This window comes from Tamandua tetradactyla, chromosome 6 (assembly GCF_023851605.1).
Source record: "Tamandua tetradactyla isolate mTamTet1 chromosome 6, mTamTet1.pri, whole genome shotgun sequence".
Lineage (NCBI taxonomy): Eukaryota > Metazoa > Chordata > Mammalia > Pilosa > Myrmecophagidae > Tamandua > Tamandua tetradactyla.
In genome coordinates, this window is record NC_135332.1 from 115,224,260 (window position 1) to 115,247,313 (window position 23,054).

Here is a 23,054-nt window from a genome sequence, read left to right on the forward strand (position 1 = left end):
CTTGTCTCATCCTCCTGAACAACCATTTCAAACAACAGGGACATTCGTTGATAGTTTAGAACTGGAAGAGCTCCACCATGATTGGAGAGAAGGACAAAAGAGAAGCTGCGTAACTAGATGGCAAGGACAGAAACGGGTCTTGCAATAGAAGTGCCAAAAGGTCTACAGTACTCTAGTATTACTTGTACTGGAAAATATATTTTCATTTTAAATAATTATCTTACAAATAAATCTGAGCACATAAATTGGGGACTGCCTTGACTAATATTACAGAATGGAAGATGCTCAATTCAAACCAAGCATCCTCCTCTTTTAGTTCAAGAATTGTTTAAAAGTAACATTTACAGATAAATAAATTCAGTTCATGTAATATTATCATGAGAAACTTTGAATGAAAGTTATGAAAATGAAAGATAATTCTAGAAACTTCATTTTAAAGTTGTTTCTAAAGTTTACTTTAAAAACACCTAGCTAGATAACATTCATTTCTGATAGTTTTGAAATAAAATAGACTGCAGTCATACATAATTTACATTATATGTAGTTGATAAGAAATTTATATATTGTCAATTTCGTTTGGTATACAAATAGGATGAAAAGGAATAAAGTAACTTCTAATTATTAATGAAAAGCTTAAAGGACAGCATTAACTCTTTCAATGTACTACAGGAAACAGTATTATAAAACAATGTCATCAGAAGCATCATTAGATTATTGGTCACAAAATAATTGTCCAAAAAAAAAAAAAAAGCACAGAATTACAAACAGAAGTAAAAGATGCCAAAGCAGATATTACTGTGACCATCCTCTCAGTGGATGTATTTAATAATTGAAATTATTCATTTTATTAGAAACAAACTGTAGGTATTTAAAAAAAAATAGGCCACTTTGATTAGATGTTTGCTATATGTAGATAATGAACATCAAAAATGGTGAAGTTGTTTTTTAATATCAGGATGATTACTTTATCGGTCCTTTCCTCCAAACTTCCGTGTACTCTTTTTGATCACTAGTTCTGTTTTCCACTTAACACAAGTTCAGTAAATCATATTTTTTCTATCTAGTTCAATTTGTTCAAAGTGAAAAATGTGAATTGCGATTCATTTTGAAGAAAATGTATTTTGAAAGGTAAGAGTTTTTTATTAGACCTTGGGACTTGCTGGATTTATTTTTAATTTACAATTATTGACCCTGTAACAACTGAGTTAAATTACACCAAGATAAAGATAATCTCCAGGTGGCAAGAACAAATGGAGATGTGAGCTTTAAATGCTTCCCTATTTGCCTCTTTAAAGTACAGCCCAGGAGGTGCTATATAGATCACTTTTCCTAATGGTTGATAATGCTGAAATTTGATAACACTACCACACTCAAGTTTAGAGCAAGAGTCTGTTAAATTCCGCTTGTACTTGCCTAATCAGAGCTAGGTATCTGATAAATAGGAAATGGATCTTTACCCCAAAAGACTTCATTCACAGAAGTTTTATCGCAAATATGCACAAAAATAGTTTGGATTCCAGAGAAGGAGCTCAAATGGCAAATTAAAAGTTGAGATATAATTGGAGGAAAAAATGAGAGCAAGAGGGCATATAAACCATGCAATCTATTTGCCACCTCTGACCTCAAGATAAGTAGCAACCAGCTCCAACAATGTTAGCTAGAAAGAATCGTATTAAGAATTTAGGAGTAAAAGGTGACATTTTCTGAAGTGGCCCAATGGACAGTCTTTAAGTACCTTTCCTGAACAACTTTCACCAATGCACACCTGCCTGCTAGACTATGCCACTAGTCATGGGATTACTTACCATAGGAGGAAATTCCGTACGGCTGTCCTGGCTGTGGGTATGTGGCATACGCTGTAGCTTGCTGCATTCCTGTGGTAAACTGTGTTTGCCCATATGCAGCCATAGTTTGTGAGGAAGGGGTAGGGAGAATATGTGGGTATGGTCTGCTATTTGTCAGAAATGACAGAAAATAGAAAGCCCATGCATTAGATGGAAACATGCAAGGTAACTGATTAACAACCATATCATAAATGCCAGTTAAAGACTGTATCTTAAAGCAAAACTTTCAAATATAATATACAAAGTACTGAAAGACTTCAGTGTCACTACTAGATGATGCTCAAAATAAATCTGCATAAATACATTTAAGTCTCCATGAAACATACAAGTTTAAATTAAGATGTAACATATGGGCACAGACATGACTTGAAATAAGGTAAATGCATATTTATAAATGTTATTTATTGATTAAGAGAAAATACATCTTACTTGGAAGGATAAATCTGTGGTGGGGAGAACTGGTGCGCTGGTCTTGGACTGAAGCTACTGCTCCCAATTGCTGGAAAAAAAAATACACTCCTCAATGAAAAATATAAGAGACATATCAAGCATTAATATATTTTGAATTATGGGTTTGGTCATATGAAATTGCAGACAGTGGACCTTTGTTTTGAATTTTTTGTTTTATTAGACAAGTTGTGGGTTTACTAGGACAATCATGCATAAAATATAGGATTCCTACATACCATCCTCTTAACCCCTTGCATTGGTGTGGTATATTTGTTACAACTGATAAAAGCACATTTTTATTATTGTACTATAAGCTACAGTTCATGGTTTAACTTAGGGTTCACTGTTTGTGTTGTGCAGTTCCATGGGATTTTTTTTTTTAATTTATTCTAGTACCACATATATAACCTAACATTTCCCCTTTGAAACACTGTGTATTATATCACCATTTTGTACTACCATCACCGCCATCCATTACCAAATCATTTCCATCATTTCAAACAGAAACTCTGAACCTTTTAAGCTTTAACTCCCTATTTTCTATCTCCATACAATCCCCTGAATCCTGCATTCTAGATTCTGGCCTTTCTGATATGAAGAAATGACAATTCAGATGGTTCAACCTAGGAGAATGTTCAACCACAGAAAGGAGCCAAAAAGAGCTGAGTAAGTAGTCCTAATTTAAAAGAACTTAGGAAACATTTTCACAATCTTCTTTACTATCTGCCAGCATTCTGCAATGGTTTTTACAGTGACAGTACTTTCAGAGTACATGGAGTTCTGGCTACTGTTTGGAAAGACATGCTGAAGGGAGAGGCATGACGCTGAACTGCAGAGCTGGGTAGGAACACAAAAAAGGTCATCTGGCCTGCTGTCTGTCCTCAATGGGAACACACAGAGCTGTGACAGCGTTACCCAGAAGCATGGTCTAATCTTCTCACAGTTAGTGGAAATAGGAAAGAGTCTCATTCACCTGCATTTATTTAACAATGTTTTTCAATACAAATGCATTCCTATAACTATCTTAAAATTTTTCAAGTTGCAAACTAAGCCTGTTTTTTCTTGTGCTGATCCAAGGTGCTCCTTTGCCTTCCAGTCATTTCTACTCTACTTTAGTATTCAAGTTAAAATGGGTGCTTCTTTTTAAAAAGAGATATTTTGCATTTAAGCAAAATATTAAATTTTAATCATATATATGCAATTCACTATGTTTTAGAAATGCACTAAACTCTCCCATCAAATGATCTTTCATGTTCATTCTGAACTAAAGAAGAAAAATCCACTTTAACATATGGGTTTAAAATAGAAGTTCTCAGTGTCTTTCACTAAATGAGGGCAATCTAGGTTTTATACACACACATTTACATTTATGCTTACACATACTATATTTATACATATATACGCACATATGTATACACATATATATTGCTCAAACTCTCCATAATCTCTAACTGTCTAAGACATATATTCTTTGGTATAATTATTACAAAAGGATACGTTTATTTTCTTCTTCCATTAACCACTGTCTTCAAAGGCTCTATTAATTTTTAACTGTAACTCACATTAAAACCCCTTCATAATGGATAGGCCACAGTGGCTCAGCAGGCAGAGTTTCTGCCTGCCACACAGAGACCTGGGTTCGGTTCCTGGTGCCTCCCCATGCCAAAACAAAACAAAACCTTCATAAGGTTATATGCAAAGTTGTATGCATTTTTCATGGTCATATCAATATATTTATGCCTCTTTAGCAGAAAAAAAGCACAGTAGAATTGGACTAGAACCTCAACCTCTATGAACAATCCTTCCTTTTTAAAGTGAATAGGTCTAACACAATGACAATATAACAAAACAAGACTAGATTTGTACCACCCTTGGAGAGGGCCAGACTTCCACCATCTGGTTGCCAGTTTGGCAGAAACGGAATCTGTTTTTAAGAGACCACAGGCTAAGCCAGCTGGTCTCCCTCTGTCTTTTGGCACATATTAAGTCATAACTCTGTTCCAGGCTCTGTGCTAGATGCTGCCGAAGGCAAACATGCAAAGACAAGTTCTGTCTGTTACACATGGAGAGGGTGACACACAAATAGCTGTGGAAGGATTAGTTAAACACTTGCAATATACAGAAAGGAGGGATTAGTGAGAGAACACTTGAACTACAAAGACTACCATTTGCCCAGGTCAGCTGCGACTACAACCTCTTCTACTCCCCTTTTCTAAGCCCTAAAAGAGACCAACAGTAAAATAGATTTATCCAGGAGAGTTGCTGCACTGGTAATATCTTTCCTACAATCATAATTAAAATATTTTTTAAACATGAAACAAAAACAAAACCCAGTGCCACCTAAAGATGGAAGACACAAGGATCTCTTTTATTCTTTCCTAGTTTTATGGCTATGTTTTTTCAAATTGTGCATCATGACTCAGAAAAAAGTCCATAAACTTAATTTAAATGGATTGCACTGAGCAATTTTTAGACAACAGAATAGAGTAGAAGATATCAGGGTTATTATGCAGAGTAAAGATAAGTTCTGTGACAATTTGATTTAGATTATATGTTATGTGCGTGTGTGAGAGAGACAGAGAGACAGAGAGAGACTGAAGAGAACACCTGATGAAAGATTAGGAAGGATGCAGAGTGTGGTTAAAAAGAGTGCATATTCTGGAAGCAGAATATAATTTCAGTTCAGATTCAAATCCCAACTCCTCTATGTGATCTTAGTCAAATTATTTGACCCCTGTAAGCCTCAGTATGTTTTCCAGTAAAAATGATGGCTATAATACTATCTATACCTTATTAGGACTGTTAAAATTAAATGAGACAATTGACAGAAATTGGGTAATACAATGCTTATATAATATATGTTCGTTTCATCATCTCCACTTGGCCATCACTCAGACACCCAAACGTGTCCTTCCTTCTGCATTTTTAATTCTACTTGATCGACAGAATCACCATCTATTCAGCAAAATGCTTAAAGTAGAGTTCTTTGCTCCTATTTTACATATAGGAAAAGCAAAGCTGATAGACGTTAAACATGTTCAGCCAAATAAATAGGAAAGTTGTTTTTTGAACCCAGGTCTGTCTGATTCCTTCCATCATACCATGCTATCTCCTCTCCACCTACCTAGGCAGAAAAACTAGAAATCTCAAAATCATCTTATGTTTCTCCTCTATTTTATGACCTTCAAATCACCCAAATTTCCCTTCAAATCTTGAATCATACTAAATTCAAGAATTGCCTTTTGGTCTCCATCCCTAGTATCATAGTCCTGACTTAGATCATCATCATATAGCACACTGACTACTCAACAGCTTTATAGCTTCTTTCTGCAGGATCCGCCTGGCCCTTCTGTTGCTAACCCAACCACCGGCACTGCCCCCACAGTATTCTTCCTTAAATGAAAACCTCATTATGTCCATTCTCCACTTAACATCTTTTGACTGTTCACATTACCTCTAGGATAAATGCCAAATTCCTTGCATGGCATAAAAAGGGAGTCATGCTTCAACTCCATCCTGGGTTTAATACTATGCAGCCTCAGTGGACTTAAGATTGCCCATACATGTCTTGCATTTTCCTGTCTCTCTGTTGTGTCTCATGCCAGACCCTTCCACATTGTGATGCTCTTCTTTCCCTCGGACACTTCCTCCTATGTTGGGGCCCAAATCTCATTTTCTCTTAAGAATAATGCCTTCCTTCCCCATATACCCCCTTGGAACTTTGTAAACAGGACAGAGTAGCATTTATCACATTGCACTGTGGTTAGCATATAAGATGTTCATTTCCTCTGCTAACCACGAGCATCTGAGGCCAGGGAACTCTTATTCCTTTATCTCCTCAGCACCTGATAGGGGCTGTATGTGGTAAGTAATCAGTACACAACATTTGTTTAATGAAAATTTAAAAGCTAAGTCACAGTCTTGCTTAAGTGATAAGCAACGAAGACATTTTAAATCATAAAAAAAGATGGCTTAATGATCGGTTTCAATGAAATCACTGGACAGTAAAATAAAATGGTCATCGTACTATTAGCCAAGAGCCTAGGGAGCATGTGAACAACTAATGTCTCCCTATCTCCATTCTAGTACCTTCTCCTGCTCCTAACATGAAAATTAAAGAAGCACCCCAAATCTTGTTGTAGGAAAGGAGAGGAGAACCCAAGGTAAATAATAGTCACAAGCTTGAGAATCCATTGAGAAGGTAAACAGAAATCTCAACCTGCCCTTGATAACTCTCTCTCAGAGTGAACCATAATTTACGCAAATTATCGGGTCAAATATTTGAAGTATTTTTTCTATTTTTCTCTCTCTCTCACACCCTTTCATCACGAGTCCAGTTTTCCCTTCAAAATATATCCCACATCTGAAAAGTCCTCACTTCCTCTAACTCTTCTACTTTGTTTCAAACACCATCACCATGGTGACCATGAACCAACAACTCTGCTCTTCCGAGGTAGGGAGTGAAATTAACCAAGGGCCCCAGCTGCTAGGCTCTGAAATTCATTGGTACTAAGGAAGCCATGCTTCCCACCAGCTGCTCCCAGTCTACGACTGAACGTGTTAGGGATATTGAGGCAGGCCTGTACCTGAGAGGCTTAGAACTTTCTGGGTTCCCTGATAGCCCTGTCGTAATGTCTTAGACCATGCATTGCATAGGACACTTCCACCTAACCTTCCTGACTCCTTCATTCCTTTCCCCTAATACATATCCTTGCACTCCTAAACCTGCTCCTAGGGCATGGGCTAACTCAATCATCTTTCTTCTGAACTAGGGAAATGCCAGTCTCCCTGAATCTATTTCCTCTCCCCCCATACCCTCCTCACAGTGCATTCCCCACACAATAAACAGTGATCATTTAAAAACACAAATTAGATCATGTTGTCAGCCCCGTGCCTTCTTTCCACTATAACTCTAAGCCCTCCATTACCCTCTTCTTAGATTTAAATTCATCCATACTCATTCCCTCACTTTCCTAGTATCTCTGCTAAGATGCTGTCTCCTCAGAGAGGCCTCCTTCTAAAAGACACTCCCATCTACTCTTCCACTATATTCTTTTATCAGCTTTTGTTCTCTTCATAATACTTATCGTGGCCTACTTACTAACAACTAACACACCACTTACTATTTGTTATCTGTCTCTTCTGCAAGAATGAAAGCTCCACGAGGGCAGTGACCTCATCTACCTTTTCATTGCTACGTTTCCACTCCTTCGACACTAATTAATAGATCTCAATAACAACTGTTGAATGAATGAATCTGACCCTAAGTTATGCCCTTTATGAGCAATTAACAAATTAACCTTATTTCTCAGCATATTTTTCTTTCTCTAGAAGCATTCTATTTTTAAGTTTCATACATCACTAGACATCAGCTTTGTATGAGCAACATCAACTGACGTTTTATTCAATAAATTAGTAACAAATTTGGGTTTAGTGGAAAGTCAAAAGTAGCTGGTAAAGATATTTTACAATCTCTAAAAGTACATTATCTCGAACCCGTATTGTTCTTAAAAATTTAAATAATTAAAAGATTGTTTTTCATGGGTAAATGATAAATCAATAGAACCTCACTATATTTAATTAACACGTTAAAACTTTACAGTTTTCAGTTAAGCCCCATGCTTTAAAACCAACCCCTCTCCTCCAGTCCCCAACCAAGGCACCTAAGTGATTTCCCTGGGAAAGAACTTGCCCCACCACCTCCTTAATGCTTTAAGATGATAGTGTTCTTCGAAGAACCGAGGTGGAGAGAGCTCCTCCCACCATCAGAGCGGCTCCATTTCTTCTCCTTCCTGGCTACCTATTTTCTCAAGACATCAAGAATAGTCAGGATGGGGATTAAGTGTATGTGAATGCTTAAGCCATCCTGGAGAAGGAAGTAGGAATAGTGGCCAAAGAGGTAAAGAACAACTGGGAAATAACGGTTTAGAGACTGCTTTCTCCAACATCTCTTTGTCTTACTGACCCTAATTCCTTTCACAGTCACTAAAGAATGCCGAGTTTTGTATCCACACTCATTAAAAATAAAAAGAAAGAAAAGAAAATGCGAAAGGTAATATAAGTAAGTATGCCCATCCACGGCCCTCTGCGCTTCCTACCCTTTTGCCCAACTCCCCAGCTTACCTATCCCTTTCCTCTGGGTTCAATCACATAGAATCAGTCCATGGAAAAGGAAATCTCTTATACCATCAGCCTTTTCACCAAATTACCCCTTATCTGCAGCTAAGCCCTTCTCCAAGGCTTTTCTGGCTCATTCTCTCAAATTGAGATACCACCAAGACTTGAAACATACTCTTTATTTTCATTGCTGCTTCTTCCAAACCATTATTTTTTGCTCTCCCATAAAACCTTTCGTTCTCTGAGATGCAAGACAGCTTTTTAACAAGAGCAGTGCCCAGGAGGTGCAGTGATAAAAATTTGGGTAGTTGGCTCTGTCTCCCAACAAGTTCTAACAATATCCTGGATTATAAAGAGAACACTATTCTCATCTTTCTAAGCCTCCAACTCTAACCTTCTACTTCAACTATCAAGCTCAAAACCCTTTTCCCCATTCCACACTTATTCTATAGACTCAAACCACCGACTCATGTTGACCAATTAATCATTCAACAAACATACATAGAGCATGTGCTCAAAACTATGTGCTTCATACTATAATGATCACTGGGATTAGAACTGTGAATAAAACAAACAGAATCTCTCTGCTTTGTAGGGCTGCAGCTTGGCAGGACAACAGACAGCAAAAAAATACTTTTAAAAGTAATGATGGGTGGGCCACAGTGGCTCAGCAGGCAAGAATGCTTGCCAGAGGACCCAGGTTCGATTCCCGGTGCCTGCCCATGTAAGAAAAAATAAATAAATAAATAAAAGTAATGATGAGGATTGAGGATGCAAAGCTGAGAGAGATAACCAATAAGAACATGGTGGAGGTCTCAGAGTTTTGAGATTAAGGAAGGAACATCATCTCCTTCCAGAATTTCCATTCCTTTATTCCCATCTCACCTGTAATCCCGCTTCATCAAGACATCCAGGATCCCTGACATTCTTATTTGGGGTATACAGCAGGGAACAAAACAAGATAAAACTCCCTGTTTGTGGAGCTCACATTTTGATGGGGATGAGAGATAAGCAATAAACATAATGCACAAGTAAATGATAGTTTGCAAGTGTTATGGGAAAAAATGATGTCTAGCAGGTTAGAGCAACTGGAAGTAGGGGAAAGAGTTGAGTATAGACTTGAAGGTGGTGAATGAGTTGGGCAGATACATGGGGAAGAGATGCTCCAGGAAAAGGCACAGCCATTGCAAGGAGCCTATGCTGCTAGCAGGTCTGGTACATGTCAGAGGAGAAGCAACAAGCAAGGAGTGGGGGGCAGGCTAAGCAGTCATGGGGCTTCCAGGTGATTATAAGGTCTCAGCTTTTACTCTGATGCAAATGGGGGCCCTCAGAGGGCTTTGTCTAGAGGGATCAAACAGGAATTCCCTTAACATAGTGCCCCCTCCTCCGCTCTGTTTACTTTGTATACTGTTTTCCCTGATGTTTCAATGGAAAAGTCCTCCCTTCTCTCTGCAGATGCTCCTCTGTTTTGGATTTAAGCCATCACTGGCCAATCAGGGACTTCATAAATCATTCCTCTTTTGTCAATGCCTTTAACCTCTACCTCTGTAAAGCTTGTGACTGTAGCTTACAACCACCTCCACCTTCTAAAGGCCATCTCTCGATCCTCTATCCCCTTCTCTAATGTATTCCCTTCTCTTTCCCTCCTTTCATTGCTTATGCACTTGAAAGACTTTTTCTCTTCTGTTTCTACTTTTCTTTAAATCCATTCAAATGAGCTTTATGAGTACACACTATGTCGGAGACATGAAAACTGGGATATGTACTCCAGGGGGACATGAAGTAAAGTGCTCCTATCCATTGAAACTGCTTCAACCTCAGTGGCTTCCTAATGGCTAAATCCATAGATGCTTTTCAGTTTTTTCTTTGATTTTTTATTTTGACATATTTTGAGACTTGCAGAAATGCTGTAAGAACAGTACAAAAAAAATTCCCAGATATTCTGTCTAAATATTAACATTGATTATATTAGCTTCATTTTTTCTCCCTCTGGGTGCACTATGAGTGTCTGTTTGTGTACATACATATGTATCTCACATTTTGTAAGTGTGTAGATGTCCTTTTACTCATAAATACTTCAGTATGTATTTCCCCAAAACAAGGAATTCCTTTACCACAGCACAGTTACAAAACTCAGGGAAAAGAGTGATATAATACTATTATCACAGATACTTTTTAAAAAGATATCTTAATATCTCTCTGCAGTAAGTGATTTTTAACATACTTCAAATTATTTTAACTTTAAAATATTTTTAAAATTATAAATGTAATACAAATGTCTTATTTTTAAAATGCAACAAAAACAGAAGGAAGAAAATTCAATTTATATTCTCTCATTCATAAAGAGCCACCATTAATAATTAAACATATACACATATGCACAAAAAACATAGGTACACACAACTAATATTCTTTCGTATGTTTTTTTAAAAAACTGATTATACTGAACACGTTACTCTTTGCTAACTTGCTTTTTCACTTAATAGAGTTAACATTTTCTCATGTCATTCAATTGAAGAAATATATTTTTAATGGCTTTATACAAATCTTTCACATAGACTATACTTCCTTGAAATTCTAATCCACTCTTATTTCCAGGTCAACATACTTCCTTCTTCCCCAATTACATCTGTTTTTACTTTATCGCCTTTCCATCTCATATTTTGGCTTTCCCTGGGTACTATCTTCAACCCTGTAATTCCATCCCTGCAATAGCACCCCCCCACCCTTAGGTCCCTTCACGTTTTTTAAATTTCCAGTCCACAACTTTCCTGAATTCCAGACCTAATGTACTTGACATTACTTGACATCATCAAGTAGATACTACCTCACATTCAACATGCTCAAAATTGAGGTCACATCTTTCTTTCTTAATCATGCCTCTTACATTCCCTCTCTCTCAACCTCTCTGCCTCACACATCTCCCATGCCCACTAGCTACTGTTCACTATCAACTCTACTTCATAAATAACCTCTTCAGTCTCTCACTTTTCTATACTCATTGCCAGCACCTCACCTCAGGTCTTCAATATTTCTTTCCCAGATCAATGTGAAGATCTATCTATAGCTGGTCTCTGCACTTCAGTTTATAGCTCTCCAACCTGTGCTGCCACCAGACTCATGCTTCTGTACTATAAATCTGATCTTGCAACCCCCTTCTTCTGATGCTTCCCTACTGAACTCAAGATAAAGTCCAAAGTCCATGCAGGACACATATGCCTCTTTAGACTCTGTCTCCCGCTTCCCTTTCCAGCACAACCCAGCTGCTCACTCTAAGCACACCAGGAATGCTGAACCATTAGCAGTTCCTGCAAAGCTCACACCCTCTGTGCCCTGGTCTCCTCCCTTGGAGTGTTTAATCAATCCGGCATCCCCCTCCCCAGTTGTACATCTGCTTTATTCCTACTCATTTCTTAAGAATAAGTGCCAGCATTTCTTCCAGAAAACCTTCCCTGACCCCTCTGGTCTCGGTTGGGTCCCTTTCTTGGTGTTCTTGGGGTTCAGTGGGGTGTTCTCTGGGGTTATCAAACTGTAGTTATGGTCAGTTGTCCACCCACTAGACAACAGAGCTAGAACCATTCTCACATATCTAGGAAAGAACTAATGGGTGTAACATACTTTTTAATGTCCTTACAGCCTTCGTCTAATATCATAGCTATAAAAGTCATACATTTGTATATAGTTTATGTCTCTTATAAGTCTCTTAGTTGTGGTGTTTATGAAGTAAATGATTCTCAGGGCTAGATTAAATCAATCACAAATTTATGGGCACACAGCATTTCTGATTGAGAGGTTTTATGAATACAGGTGATAATACAAAAAAAAGGTTAAAATTTTAAGAATTAGATCTGAGAAATAATTTATAGTTGAAATAGTTTAAGCTGGGTAATTTGGGAAATGTTACATAATCATGTCCTTGCAGTTATTTTATCATCATAATTACTTTTTCAGTCATTTCATTGTCACAGATATGAAATTTGGGTATTTTGTTTGTTGGAGGCAGAATTTATTAATATGAAAGAGATTAAAAGCTATAAGAATCAAATGCTGCTATACAGTGTATTTAATATAGATATACAGTTGAACAGGACAGTTACTTTGAAGGCTGGCGTGGGGAGTCTACTTAGGGGTTATTAGAAGCCATATGTTGCCTGCCTAACTTTTGATTGGAAAAAAATCAAACAAATGAAAGAGAAAGGGGGTTAGAATCATTAGCATAATAAAGATTATTTATTAAAAGAAATGAAAAGAACAAAACCCTTCTGACTTGATCTCCTTTATGGGATACCAACATCTTCAGCAAACATTTCGTCACACAGAGTAAAAACATCAGAATTACTAATACGTGACTTTGAGTAAAATATATTTCAAATATGTTTTCATACATGTATTATCTATATATATATACACACAGATACATCAACAAGCTAGGAAGAATAATGCTTAGTATTAATGTGAAAATTTACTATTTATTCCTTACCTGAACCTGAGAAATTGTCTAAAGACCCGTCTGCTGTTGTTGAAGCTATTTCACTGCTGCTCATTGGCTCTGTTTTAACTGCAAAAATAAACAACATATGTCAGATATCCAGTTGATACTTATTTTTGTAAAGACACAGTAGAGAAGATATAAAATTCAAAAGTGATATGACAATCATTTAAAAATATGATCTTTTTCTAGTTAAATTTAAATCAGCTTACTATCCCTAATAGAATCTTTTAAAAAAACTTTCATATGTAGTTTTTTCCTCTCAAAGGAAACAATCCACTGTGACAGGGTTCCCTTTAAAAGAAAGGCTTTAACCTAAAAGTAATTAAATTCATCGCTACCTTACATATGTATTAAATTGCTTATTAATAATAACTTTTCTTTTAAAATATAAATAATGTGGATATGAAATTATTTCCTGGGGTTTGCAGAAAAAATAACCTTTTATTGGGCTGAACAGAGTCAAAAGGAGACAACAAAAGTCCTGAAGAATTGGGAAATAAATGACCGTCCTTCATACCAGCAGAGTTTTTAATGATGCTCAAGGGTAGGCACCCTGACCAAAACCAGGGTGTTCAATTTAATGGGTTATTACCACCTAGCCATAGCTGACTGCCAATTCATCAATAATTTAAATATTAAAAAGCAGAAATGAAGTTTTCCATTCATTAAAAAAAATACCAATAGTAGACAGTTTGTAGAATATATACGTGATTTTTGCTAAAGTCCCCTTTGGGATATGAAACAATAAAAAAATGTAGATTTATTCCATATGCTCTCCAAAGCATTATTGAACCCCTATCAAAAGATAAACCTGAATGTTTGATCATTTTTTCTTGTTTTTAAATTTCTTTTTTTAAAGTGAAGAGGTAGTATTAGTGTTTCCCCCGAAACTACCGGTGAGCTGCCATCCTGGGAATTTTCCTAGACTGTACAGTGGAAGTTGTCCATACCTACTGTGCTGGTTTGAATCTGTTGTGGACCCCAGAAAAGCCAAGTTCTTTAATTCTTAATTCAATATTGCTGGGTGGGAGCTTTTTGATTGTTTCCATGGAGATGTGCCTACCAATTGTGGGTGGTAACTTTTGATTACATGGTTTCCATGGAGATGTGTCTCCACCCATTTGAGGTGGGGTTGCTTTACTGGAGCCCTATTAAGAGGGAACTATTTTGGAAAAAGTTTTGGAGCCCACACAGCCAGAAAACTTTGGAAATGAAGGAAAATGTTGCCCTGAAGCTTCATGAAACAAGAAGCTGGGAGAGAAAGCTAGCAGACTTCACCAAGTGCCCTTCTAGCTTGAGAAAGAAACACTGAATTGTCATCGGCCTTCATGAACCAAGGTATCTTTCCATGTTTGCCTTAGATTGAACACTCTTATAGCCTTGCCTTAATGTGGACATTTACATGGCCTTACAACTATAAACTTGAAACTTAATAAATTCCCCTTTATAAAGATGTTCTAGTTCAGGTATATTGCATTCCAGCATCCTGCAAACTAAAACACCTTTTAAAAGTTTTTAGGAATGGTGAAGTAATACATCAAAAGCTACCTAAAAATCAATAACATGTTTTCCAAAATGAAGGCTCCAGTAAGAGAATCTTGGGAAAGGCTTCTCTCAAAAGTAAACACATTCTGAAATGGGAAAGGATGTTAGGCAAAATGCAGGTTTTCCTTTTGTCAACACTGTTGATCTCTTACAAGCATGAGGCAATCAACAAATTCAACTTGCATCTTCTAGGTCTTCTGATATTTTACAAATGCATACTTAGTATTTATAAAATAAGCATTATAAATAGATGCATCAAAAAACACTTCCAAAAAAAGTTAATCATTTATTTAGACTGTTTCTATGCAAGGTTTAAAAACAAACAACAGTGGGTCTAATGGGAGTCCCCCACTCTGCATGATTGCTTTAATATAAACCAAACAATAGTGTAACTGAAGGTTCCACTTTTCCTCCAGTTGTTTTGGATTAGCAGTTTTAGTTGATGCTAATAAACTGTGACATGAGTCTGCATTTTCTTCTCCCTGCACACACCTGGCATCCTAACAATCTTTCTCTTCTCAACCATTATCTTGACACAGCATTAGGAAAGCAGGTATGTCACTGCCAGTGCCCAGTGCCTCTGCTTCCTGCTTAGTTATCCACATCATACCTGCTGGGGACTGAATTCCGCAAGACATCTTCATGTCCTAACCCCAGTCCTGTGGGTGTGACCTTATTTATAAATAGAATCTCAGAAGATCCTATTTAGATGAGCACAAATTGAATCAAGGTGGGCCTTAATGCATTATGACTGGAGTCCTTATAAGGAGAGGAAATCTAGACAGAGAGAGAAGACTGAGCAGGAGCAGAACCCACGGGAGGAGACCAAAGGAGACAGAGTGCAATGTGGCAGAGGCAGAGACTGGCTGCCAGCAAGCCACCACCAGAATGCTACAGAACATTACAGAGAAAGCATAGTCTGCCAATATCTTAATTCTGGACTTCTATCTCCAAAACTGAGGCAATAAATTCCTGCTGTTTAAGCCAAAGTGTGTTCTATTTGTTATTTCAGCCCTGAGCAACAGATAAGAATGAGGCCCAATAGGAAATAAATTGGTCACATAAAGTGCCTAATATGTGTTAGATTCTTTATATACATCCTAATTAAACTTTTTAAACCACTCTACAAATAAGTCTCAGAACACAAATCACAAATTTCTTAATTAAGTACTATCATCTAGTTTCACATGCAAAAATGGAAACTCAGAGGGGTTCTGCCCAAGGTCACACAGCGGCAACAATGGATTTAATTTTGGGTGTTTATGACTCTAAGGCTGAGGAAATGGCAATAAGTGGCACTTTCCAATAATCAGAGCTACCCTACAACAGAGCAAGGTTAGTGAGTTACAGTGCACATACTTAGAGTAGGAAACAAAACTCCTACAGTCTCTGCTCTCCTAGAGCATTAGAATTCCCAATCCAGGGAACCCACCGGAAGATCTCAAGTAGAAATTTCATGCCCAACTGTTATGGAGTTGGAAGAGTGGAAAAGAAGAAATTCCTTCACTGCACAGGATGCTCACCCTGTTTACTTAAGTCTCTGCCAAATCTAAGGTCTATGCTTCTGTAAATCGGACTATAAAATTATTTTATGAAAGCTTAACAATACCAAAACCACTCCTATTCCCATAGTCTTAAAACAAACCCCTAGCTCTTCTCTAAATGATTAGGCTAATTGAATATAGTTTTCACTCCCGAGAGACACATTCAATTATACTGGAAACTTCATTAAAACTGGGCAAACAAAAAAAGAAAGGAAGAGGATACTTTTCTTAAAGGTTCCAAGTACAGTGGTTTTTTTTTTTTTTTTTTTTTTTGCCATTGTTCAAATATACCCGCATCTACACTAAGGAATAAAGATTCTTTTCCCAATGAATCCAACTTTTTAAAAAGGTCTCACTGTTGGAGAGAAGAGGATGTACATAAAGTAACTACCAGGATACTCATGATTTTATCAGATACTGTAATTGAATACTTTGATCACCAGGGACTTCCACTAAAGAAACTGGTGATTTATTGTGATGCAAAATAGTTTTTGAATAAAAGCCAAATGCACAGAGACTATTGGCTTTTTTGTCCTCAGGCTACCACTAGCTGGAAAGTTAAAAACACAAGAATAATCTTCAGCCACCAAAACTTCACTCATTCACATATAACTATCACACTTGGAAATATGCTGTCGATAATATAATAACCCCATCCTAAGACTGTGAATTTAAGAACACTGAATTGTTTTTTGTCTTATTATTGTCACATCTAACAACAACTATCCTATCTAAGCCACCTATCTGAAAATAAAAATCTATGAATGATCTATTTTCTACATAATTGTAGTATTGCTTTACGTTCACTGTACTTTCCTCTTTACGTGACTCAGGCTATTACAAAACAGCAACTTGTGTTCTCTTTTGTTCCCAACTTAAAAGTCTCTTTTTTTTACCACTCCATGTTTTCAACTTTCTACCTGATATTTAATGACCTACTTATTCTTTAAGTATTCAGAAATTCCTGCCTCCCATTGAATCTCCCTGGTCCCCCCAATTCTTGCACTCAACTGGGCACACTCAGCCTGGGCTACACTGGGCCACTAGTTTGTCTCCAGGTGCACCACAAACTTTCATCTATCGTGGCCTTCGAGCTTTGGTTTTAGAGTCAGAGAACCCAGTTACTTGCTCTATGACTTCCTAGAAGTTATTTGATCTATTTGAACTTAATGTTTTCATATCTGAAATGAAGAAAAATTGTACCTACGTTAAAGGAATGCAATAGGATTACTAAAAATGCAAAGTTCCTGGTATAAAGGAAGAGCTGGAACTGCACCCATCAACAGGATCAGCAGAGGTGGGAGCAGCACTCTATTTCTGCCTTTCTCCAAGAGGACTAGTGCCATGGAGAAACATAAAATGAAGGCTTGAAAGCGCCAAGCTTTTTTATTTTTTATCATCACTTGAATTTCAATCTAGTTCGCTACCAACTGGGTAAACCTGGGGTAACCTACTCTACTTCTCTGTGCTCAGCTTCCTCATCCATAAATGGGGAAAATACACTCAGATGAGGGTAAAATAAGGCAGTGCTTAGAAATCATTTAGCATGGTGCCAGGTTCAGGGCCAATATTTAGTCACTACTGTAACAGTTCTGTAGATACTTTCATATTTTTAATTATGAGAAAGCGAAGTGTTTCTTATGATACAACCAACTGGGACAAAATCTGTCATAACCTTCACTTTAACTTTAAAGTGAAGCTTTATCTCTGAAAATAAAATTGGGAGGATAATCCAAATTTGACTTATCTAAAATCAACCATGAGATCACTGACTCAGGATAAGTGAATTCAAATCAAGGTAACTTGGACATAACTTAAGAAGGTAGGACTAAATTCTGATTATGTTAAGGAATATCTCAATCATTGCAGTCATTGTACACACTGTACACTCTTTCAGAAGAAACAGGTTAGCAGAAGTATGACAGTGAACATGGCGATTTTTATCAGGGATTACAGAACATGTGGCCATCTCTAGTAACTGGGGGGTAGTATATTGCAGCCCACAAACATGAAAAAAAATATGTGTCATCCTTCAGCACAAATTTGAGTGGACATGATTTATCAGACCATTGGAATTTGGTGGCATTGGCTACTAAGATCATCCAATTAACCCATCACATATAATTCCATGCTCAGCAAGCAACTTCCAGCTATACTTTGAATATGGGGTCATATAAATATAACTCCTAGGAAGATGATAGGCCAGTCAGAGAGCACAAGTATTCAGTCCTTCTGATTAGGAACATTTCTCACCAGAGAGGAAAAGGGCAGTAAAAAGCAGATTCACCCCAAAAGAACAGCTCTGCCTGCTGGTCTGGGAGCCAGTCTTTGGGTTATGCAGAGTTTGCTCAGGAAAAGCACAATAAGGGCACTGGGTCTGGGTGAGAAGCATGTTCTCCACAGGTAAAATTTAAGTGCATTTCATAAGTTTTCTTCCAACTATAGTACCTACCACAGTTTGTCCTTGCTTGGCACATGCTCAACTTTCCTCTCTATTTTGGTCCCTACTACAATGCTCAGGGAGTTGAAACAATAATCTCACCATCCCTCTGATAATCTTTTATGATTCCTTCATCTCTTCTCCCTCATTCCATTTTGGTTATTAATTAGTTCAGCTGCACCACTACTTAGATCTGCCAAGAAATGTCACTTTTTATCTTCTTCATTCCCTTACTTCTGCCAAACTTGCTCTAAAATACGCATCAGAATATCCTGTCTTTCCAAATCCCAACCTATTATCCCACTCCAGCTCACTAGCCTTTCTCATTCATTCTGGAATCCAGAGCCAGTCATTTCTAGCCACTACTCTACAATGTGTGTCATCTTATTTTTCCAAGCATACTTTTTGAAAAGCTCTAATCCCAGGATTGACAATCTCTTGCTGTTCACTCTGGGGCAGCTGCTCTGGGTTGTTGATCATGGTGGTGAGGTCACCATTAACATGCTAAATCCACTACAATCTACATCCCCCTTTTCTATTTCTTGTTAACTGCCTGAACCATTTTCATTAAGTTTTTTCTATATTCCAGTTCTGTGAGCCCCAAACCACACACCATTCCCCATTTTCTTAGCACCTGCCCTTACCTCCTATTTCACAAAGAATTGCAGAGCTGCATTAAATCTTTCAATTATCTTCCCACAGCATTTTCCCAATGTTCTAATCTCAATGGTGGCTTCCTTTCCTTTAATACATTTACCCTTTACATCTCTATCCTTGGGGTTATTTCCATCTCTCATTGTGGTGGTTTGAAGCTGTATGCACCCCAGAAAAACATGTTATTAAATCTAATCCATTCCTGTGGGTGTATATCCATTCTAAGAATCTTTTGAAGAGGTTATTTATTAAAGTGTGAACCACCTCATTCAGGATGGGTATTAATCTTATTACTGGAGTCTTTTATAAATGCTATGAATACATAGAGAGGGAGAAAGCCAAGGAAGCAAGAAGCTGAAATCAATAAAATCAGATGAGAAGACTGGTAGACATCACCATGTGCTTTGACATGTGACAGAGGAACCAAGGATTATCAGTAGTGGGCCTTCAGGAAGAAAGCATCACCTTGATGATGTCTTGATTTGAAAGCTTCAACTGCCTCAAAACTGTAAGCTAATAAATCCCCATGGTTGAGCCAACCCATTTCATGGATTTGTTACCAAAGGCTGTGGATTCTTCTGCCCATGCGCTCAAATGACCAATTCCTGACACACTGGGGTTTCAAAGAGAAAAAGTTTATTGTTAGATGTGAAGCAGGAGATCAGATGTCCTATCAGCCCAAAAATCTGTCTCCCTAAACTGCAGTGTTCTAGTTTGCTAGCTGCCAGAATGCAATATACCAGAAACGAATAACTTTTAACAAAGGGGAATTTAATAACTTGCTAGTTTACAGTTCTAAGGCTGAGAAAATGTCCCAATTAAAGCAAGTCTTTAGAAATGTCCAATCAAAGGCATCCATCCAGGGAAAGATACCTTGGTTCAAGAAGGCCGATGAAGTTCAGGGTTTCTCTCTCAACTGAGAAGGCACATGACAAACACAGTCAGGGATTCTCTTTCAACTGGAAGGGCTCATGGCAAACATGGTGTCACCTGCTAGCTTTCTCTCCTGATTTCTGGTTTCATGAAGCTCCCCGGTAGGCATTTTCCTTCGTCATCTCCATAGGTCACTGGCTCGCAGATTCTCTGCTTCATGGTGGTGCAACATTCTCTACTCTCTCTGAATCTCTCATTCTCCAAAATGTTTCCTCTTTTACAGGACTCCAGAAACTAATCAAGACCCACCCAAATGGATGGAGAAATGCCTCCAGCTAATCCAGTTTAAGAACCACTCTTGATCAAATCTCATCTCCAGGGAGATGATCTGATTACAGTTTCAAACATACAGTATTGAATAGGGATTATTCTGCCTTTACGAAATGGAATTTTGATTAAAACATGGCTTTTCTAGGGGACATACATCTTTTCAAACCAGCACATGTATTAATTCTGATAGTTTTACAGCATTAAAAGATGGGCAGGTTTAAGGATACTGAGCACCATGACCCCAGATGATGTATTTAGAGGTGATCTAATTATTTAGCATGCACAGATTGATTATATGCTTAGTCACAGAATGTATGTAAGAAAATGGCTGCTTTAATATGACGATGGGCATGATTTTTAGTATTATAATGAGGTAAGGGTTACTTATAGGTTAAAGTCTAAGCTACTGTGCATGTCACGCAGGCCTATTTTGGTTAGATCCAGTTTCAATCATCAAGATAACTTTGGACTTGGGGTGGGTTAGCTCTAAGCTGACCCAAGACCCTTTAATAATAAACATTAGGGGCTGTCTTTAGTGGTCCCAAGACTCTAAAGTCAAAAAACTGTATAATTGGGTACATGTAAAACTTAGTCACAAGGATTGTGCAATCACAAGGGTATGAGATAAAGGCTATATAATCATTATCAGAGATCAAGGAGGCTGGATTACAGTTCAGAGATTTCAGGTATTTCCCTCTGTCTACTCCAATACACCAAAAGGTAAAAAAGAATATCTATATAATAATTAAGTAATCATAATCATCCCTGAAATCCTAACTTCTCACAGATTTGCTTGGAGCAGGCTAGAAAACTAAAACACTTCTTTGTGCAATACTCCATTATTTAGTTATTTGGTTTCCCAACATCTTCAATCATTCTGCCTCAAGAAGCAACTTGCCTTGTACCTACAGAAACAGACAGGTCTCCCTAATTTTTAAAAAGTCTTCTCTCAATCATATTTCTCAAGCTGTCTTCTCTCCCTTCTTGCACCACCAAGTTTTCTGAAAACTTGCCTTCAACTCTTTATCACCTACTCTTTATTAATCCTTTGCATCATCCTTTTTATATCTACTATTTAACTAAACTGGCTTGCTGAATTACCCAATTCGAACTTTTCTCAATCTTGATTTTCCTTAATTCTTCTGTGGAATGTTTCCTTATTCTTGACACATTTCTCATCATTGATCAACATAGCAATATTCCCCACCTTTTTCCTAAATTCTGACTTTTTCCCTGGATTTCATCTAGTCTTTATAATTCCATCTCCTCCTTATCTGACTGTATTTTCTCCTTATGATCATTTCTTTCATTGATGCAGTTTTTTTTGTTTGCTTTTTTAAATATCATCTTTATTAGAGAATCCCCAAATCTCTATCCACAACCACATCTTTTTCATGGCAGCCAATCCCCACATCCTAATTGTATAATGTACTGCTTAAATAAGTGTCAAACTAACCTGCCCAACTATAAAATCATAACCTTATTCCCCATGGCGATCATACTTCTGCTCCTTAATATTAGTACCAGCCTAGAATGAAAGTTTTCTGGCTTCCTTTTACTCACACCCTGTTGCCAAGTCTACAATTGCTACATCCCTACCCTTTCAGTCATCTTCTTTCTAATCTCACAGGCACCATCCTAATTACCTTCTCCCCTTTATAACTGGCCTTTCAGCCTCTACTCTCTCTAATCAGCGACATTAACCTTTTCAAAGCCTCAATTTGAATGACTCAAATTGAGGTCTTCACCTGGCTCCTCATTTTCTCCTGATTTAAGCTCCCATAACTTAATCTATATTTTCAAGGTCCTCTACACATTAACAAACTTTTTTTTTTTTGCTTAACTTACAATTTCTTCCATACACAATCCATATTTGTACAACAACTTGTGATTTGCATGAATACAAGTTTTCATCTAATTGTCCTAACTTTTCTGTATGACATTATCCCCAGTTTACAGATAAAGAACCACGTGTCCATACATATACTGATAATACTTGAATAAAACTGGCCTACCAAGGTGTTTAATGCTTCCTCAAATCTACAGTCTTGCTAGTGTCAGTCCCTCTGTTAATAAATGCCATCCAACATTTCTGTTGGATTAAATACCATAGGTCCTTCAAAATACTAAGTGTTCTCTGTCTACAATAGGAGGGGATGACTTTTCTTTTCCTTAAACCACTAAATCTGAGTTTGTATCTCCTGGAGATATATTCTGCTGTACTTCATTTGACATTTCATAGTCACTTCCATTTTAATAAGTTATAATTTCTTCATGGTAGGAGCTACATCAGTTTACCTTATTATATCCCTACAGAATTCAACACAGTGTCTAACACATAGTTGGGATTCAGTATTTATTGAGGAAATGGAAGAAGGTACAAATATGCAACTGACTTAAAAACCACTACAACAAACTTCATACCACTATGCACCCTGAACAAGGAAATGAAAAATACTGAATAAGCTCAAACATAATTCCCCCCAAATCATCGCTTACTCAGCTTATGTGCAGGTCCTTACAAAGTTTCTCATTTTCAGGATACATGTCAATTATGTTATTTTGAACAAAGTAGTATTGTTTGGCAAAGACACATTAGCATAAAATAATGTGAATCACTAGAATTTTTGTGTGTTTAGACAGGGCCCTGCCTAAGTTTTTTAAAGGACGACAAATAAATTATGGTAAATAAATTACCAAAGATTTAATAATTTAATACAAAGGCAAGTATTGGATATTGCAGTAAATAAGCCTTAAAAAACACC

The 23,054-nt window shown here is 37.3% G+C and overlaps 1 protein-coding gene across 1 annotated transcript in view; it reads right to left on the bottom strand.

The window, feature by feature from the left end:
* EYA1 (EYA transcriptional coactivator and phosphatase 1) overlaps nt 1-23,054 on the bottom strand; it is a 172,814-nt gene that overhangs the window by 131,150 nt on the left and 18,610 nt on the right. Inside the window, exons 4-6 of the mRNA XM_077166984.1 lie at nt 12,892-12,969; nt 2,274-2,343; nt 1,806-1,951 (exon numbers count right to left, since the gene is read on the bottom strand). Of these exons, the coding sequence (XP_077023099.1) occupies nt 1,806-1,951; nt 2,274-2,343; nt 12,892-12,969 (294 nt within the window). The remainder of the gene's footprint in view (nt 1-1,805; nt 1,952-2,273; nt 2,344-12,891; nt 12,970-23,054) is intronic.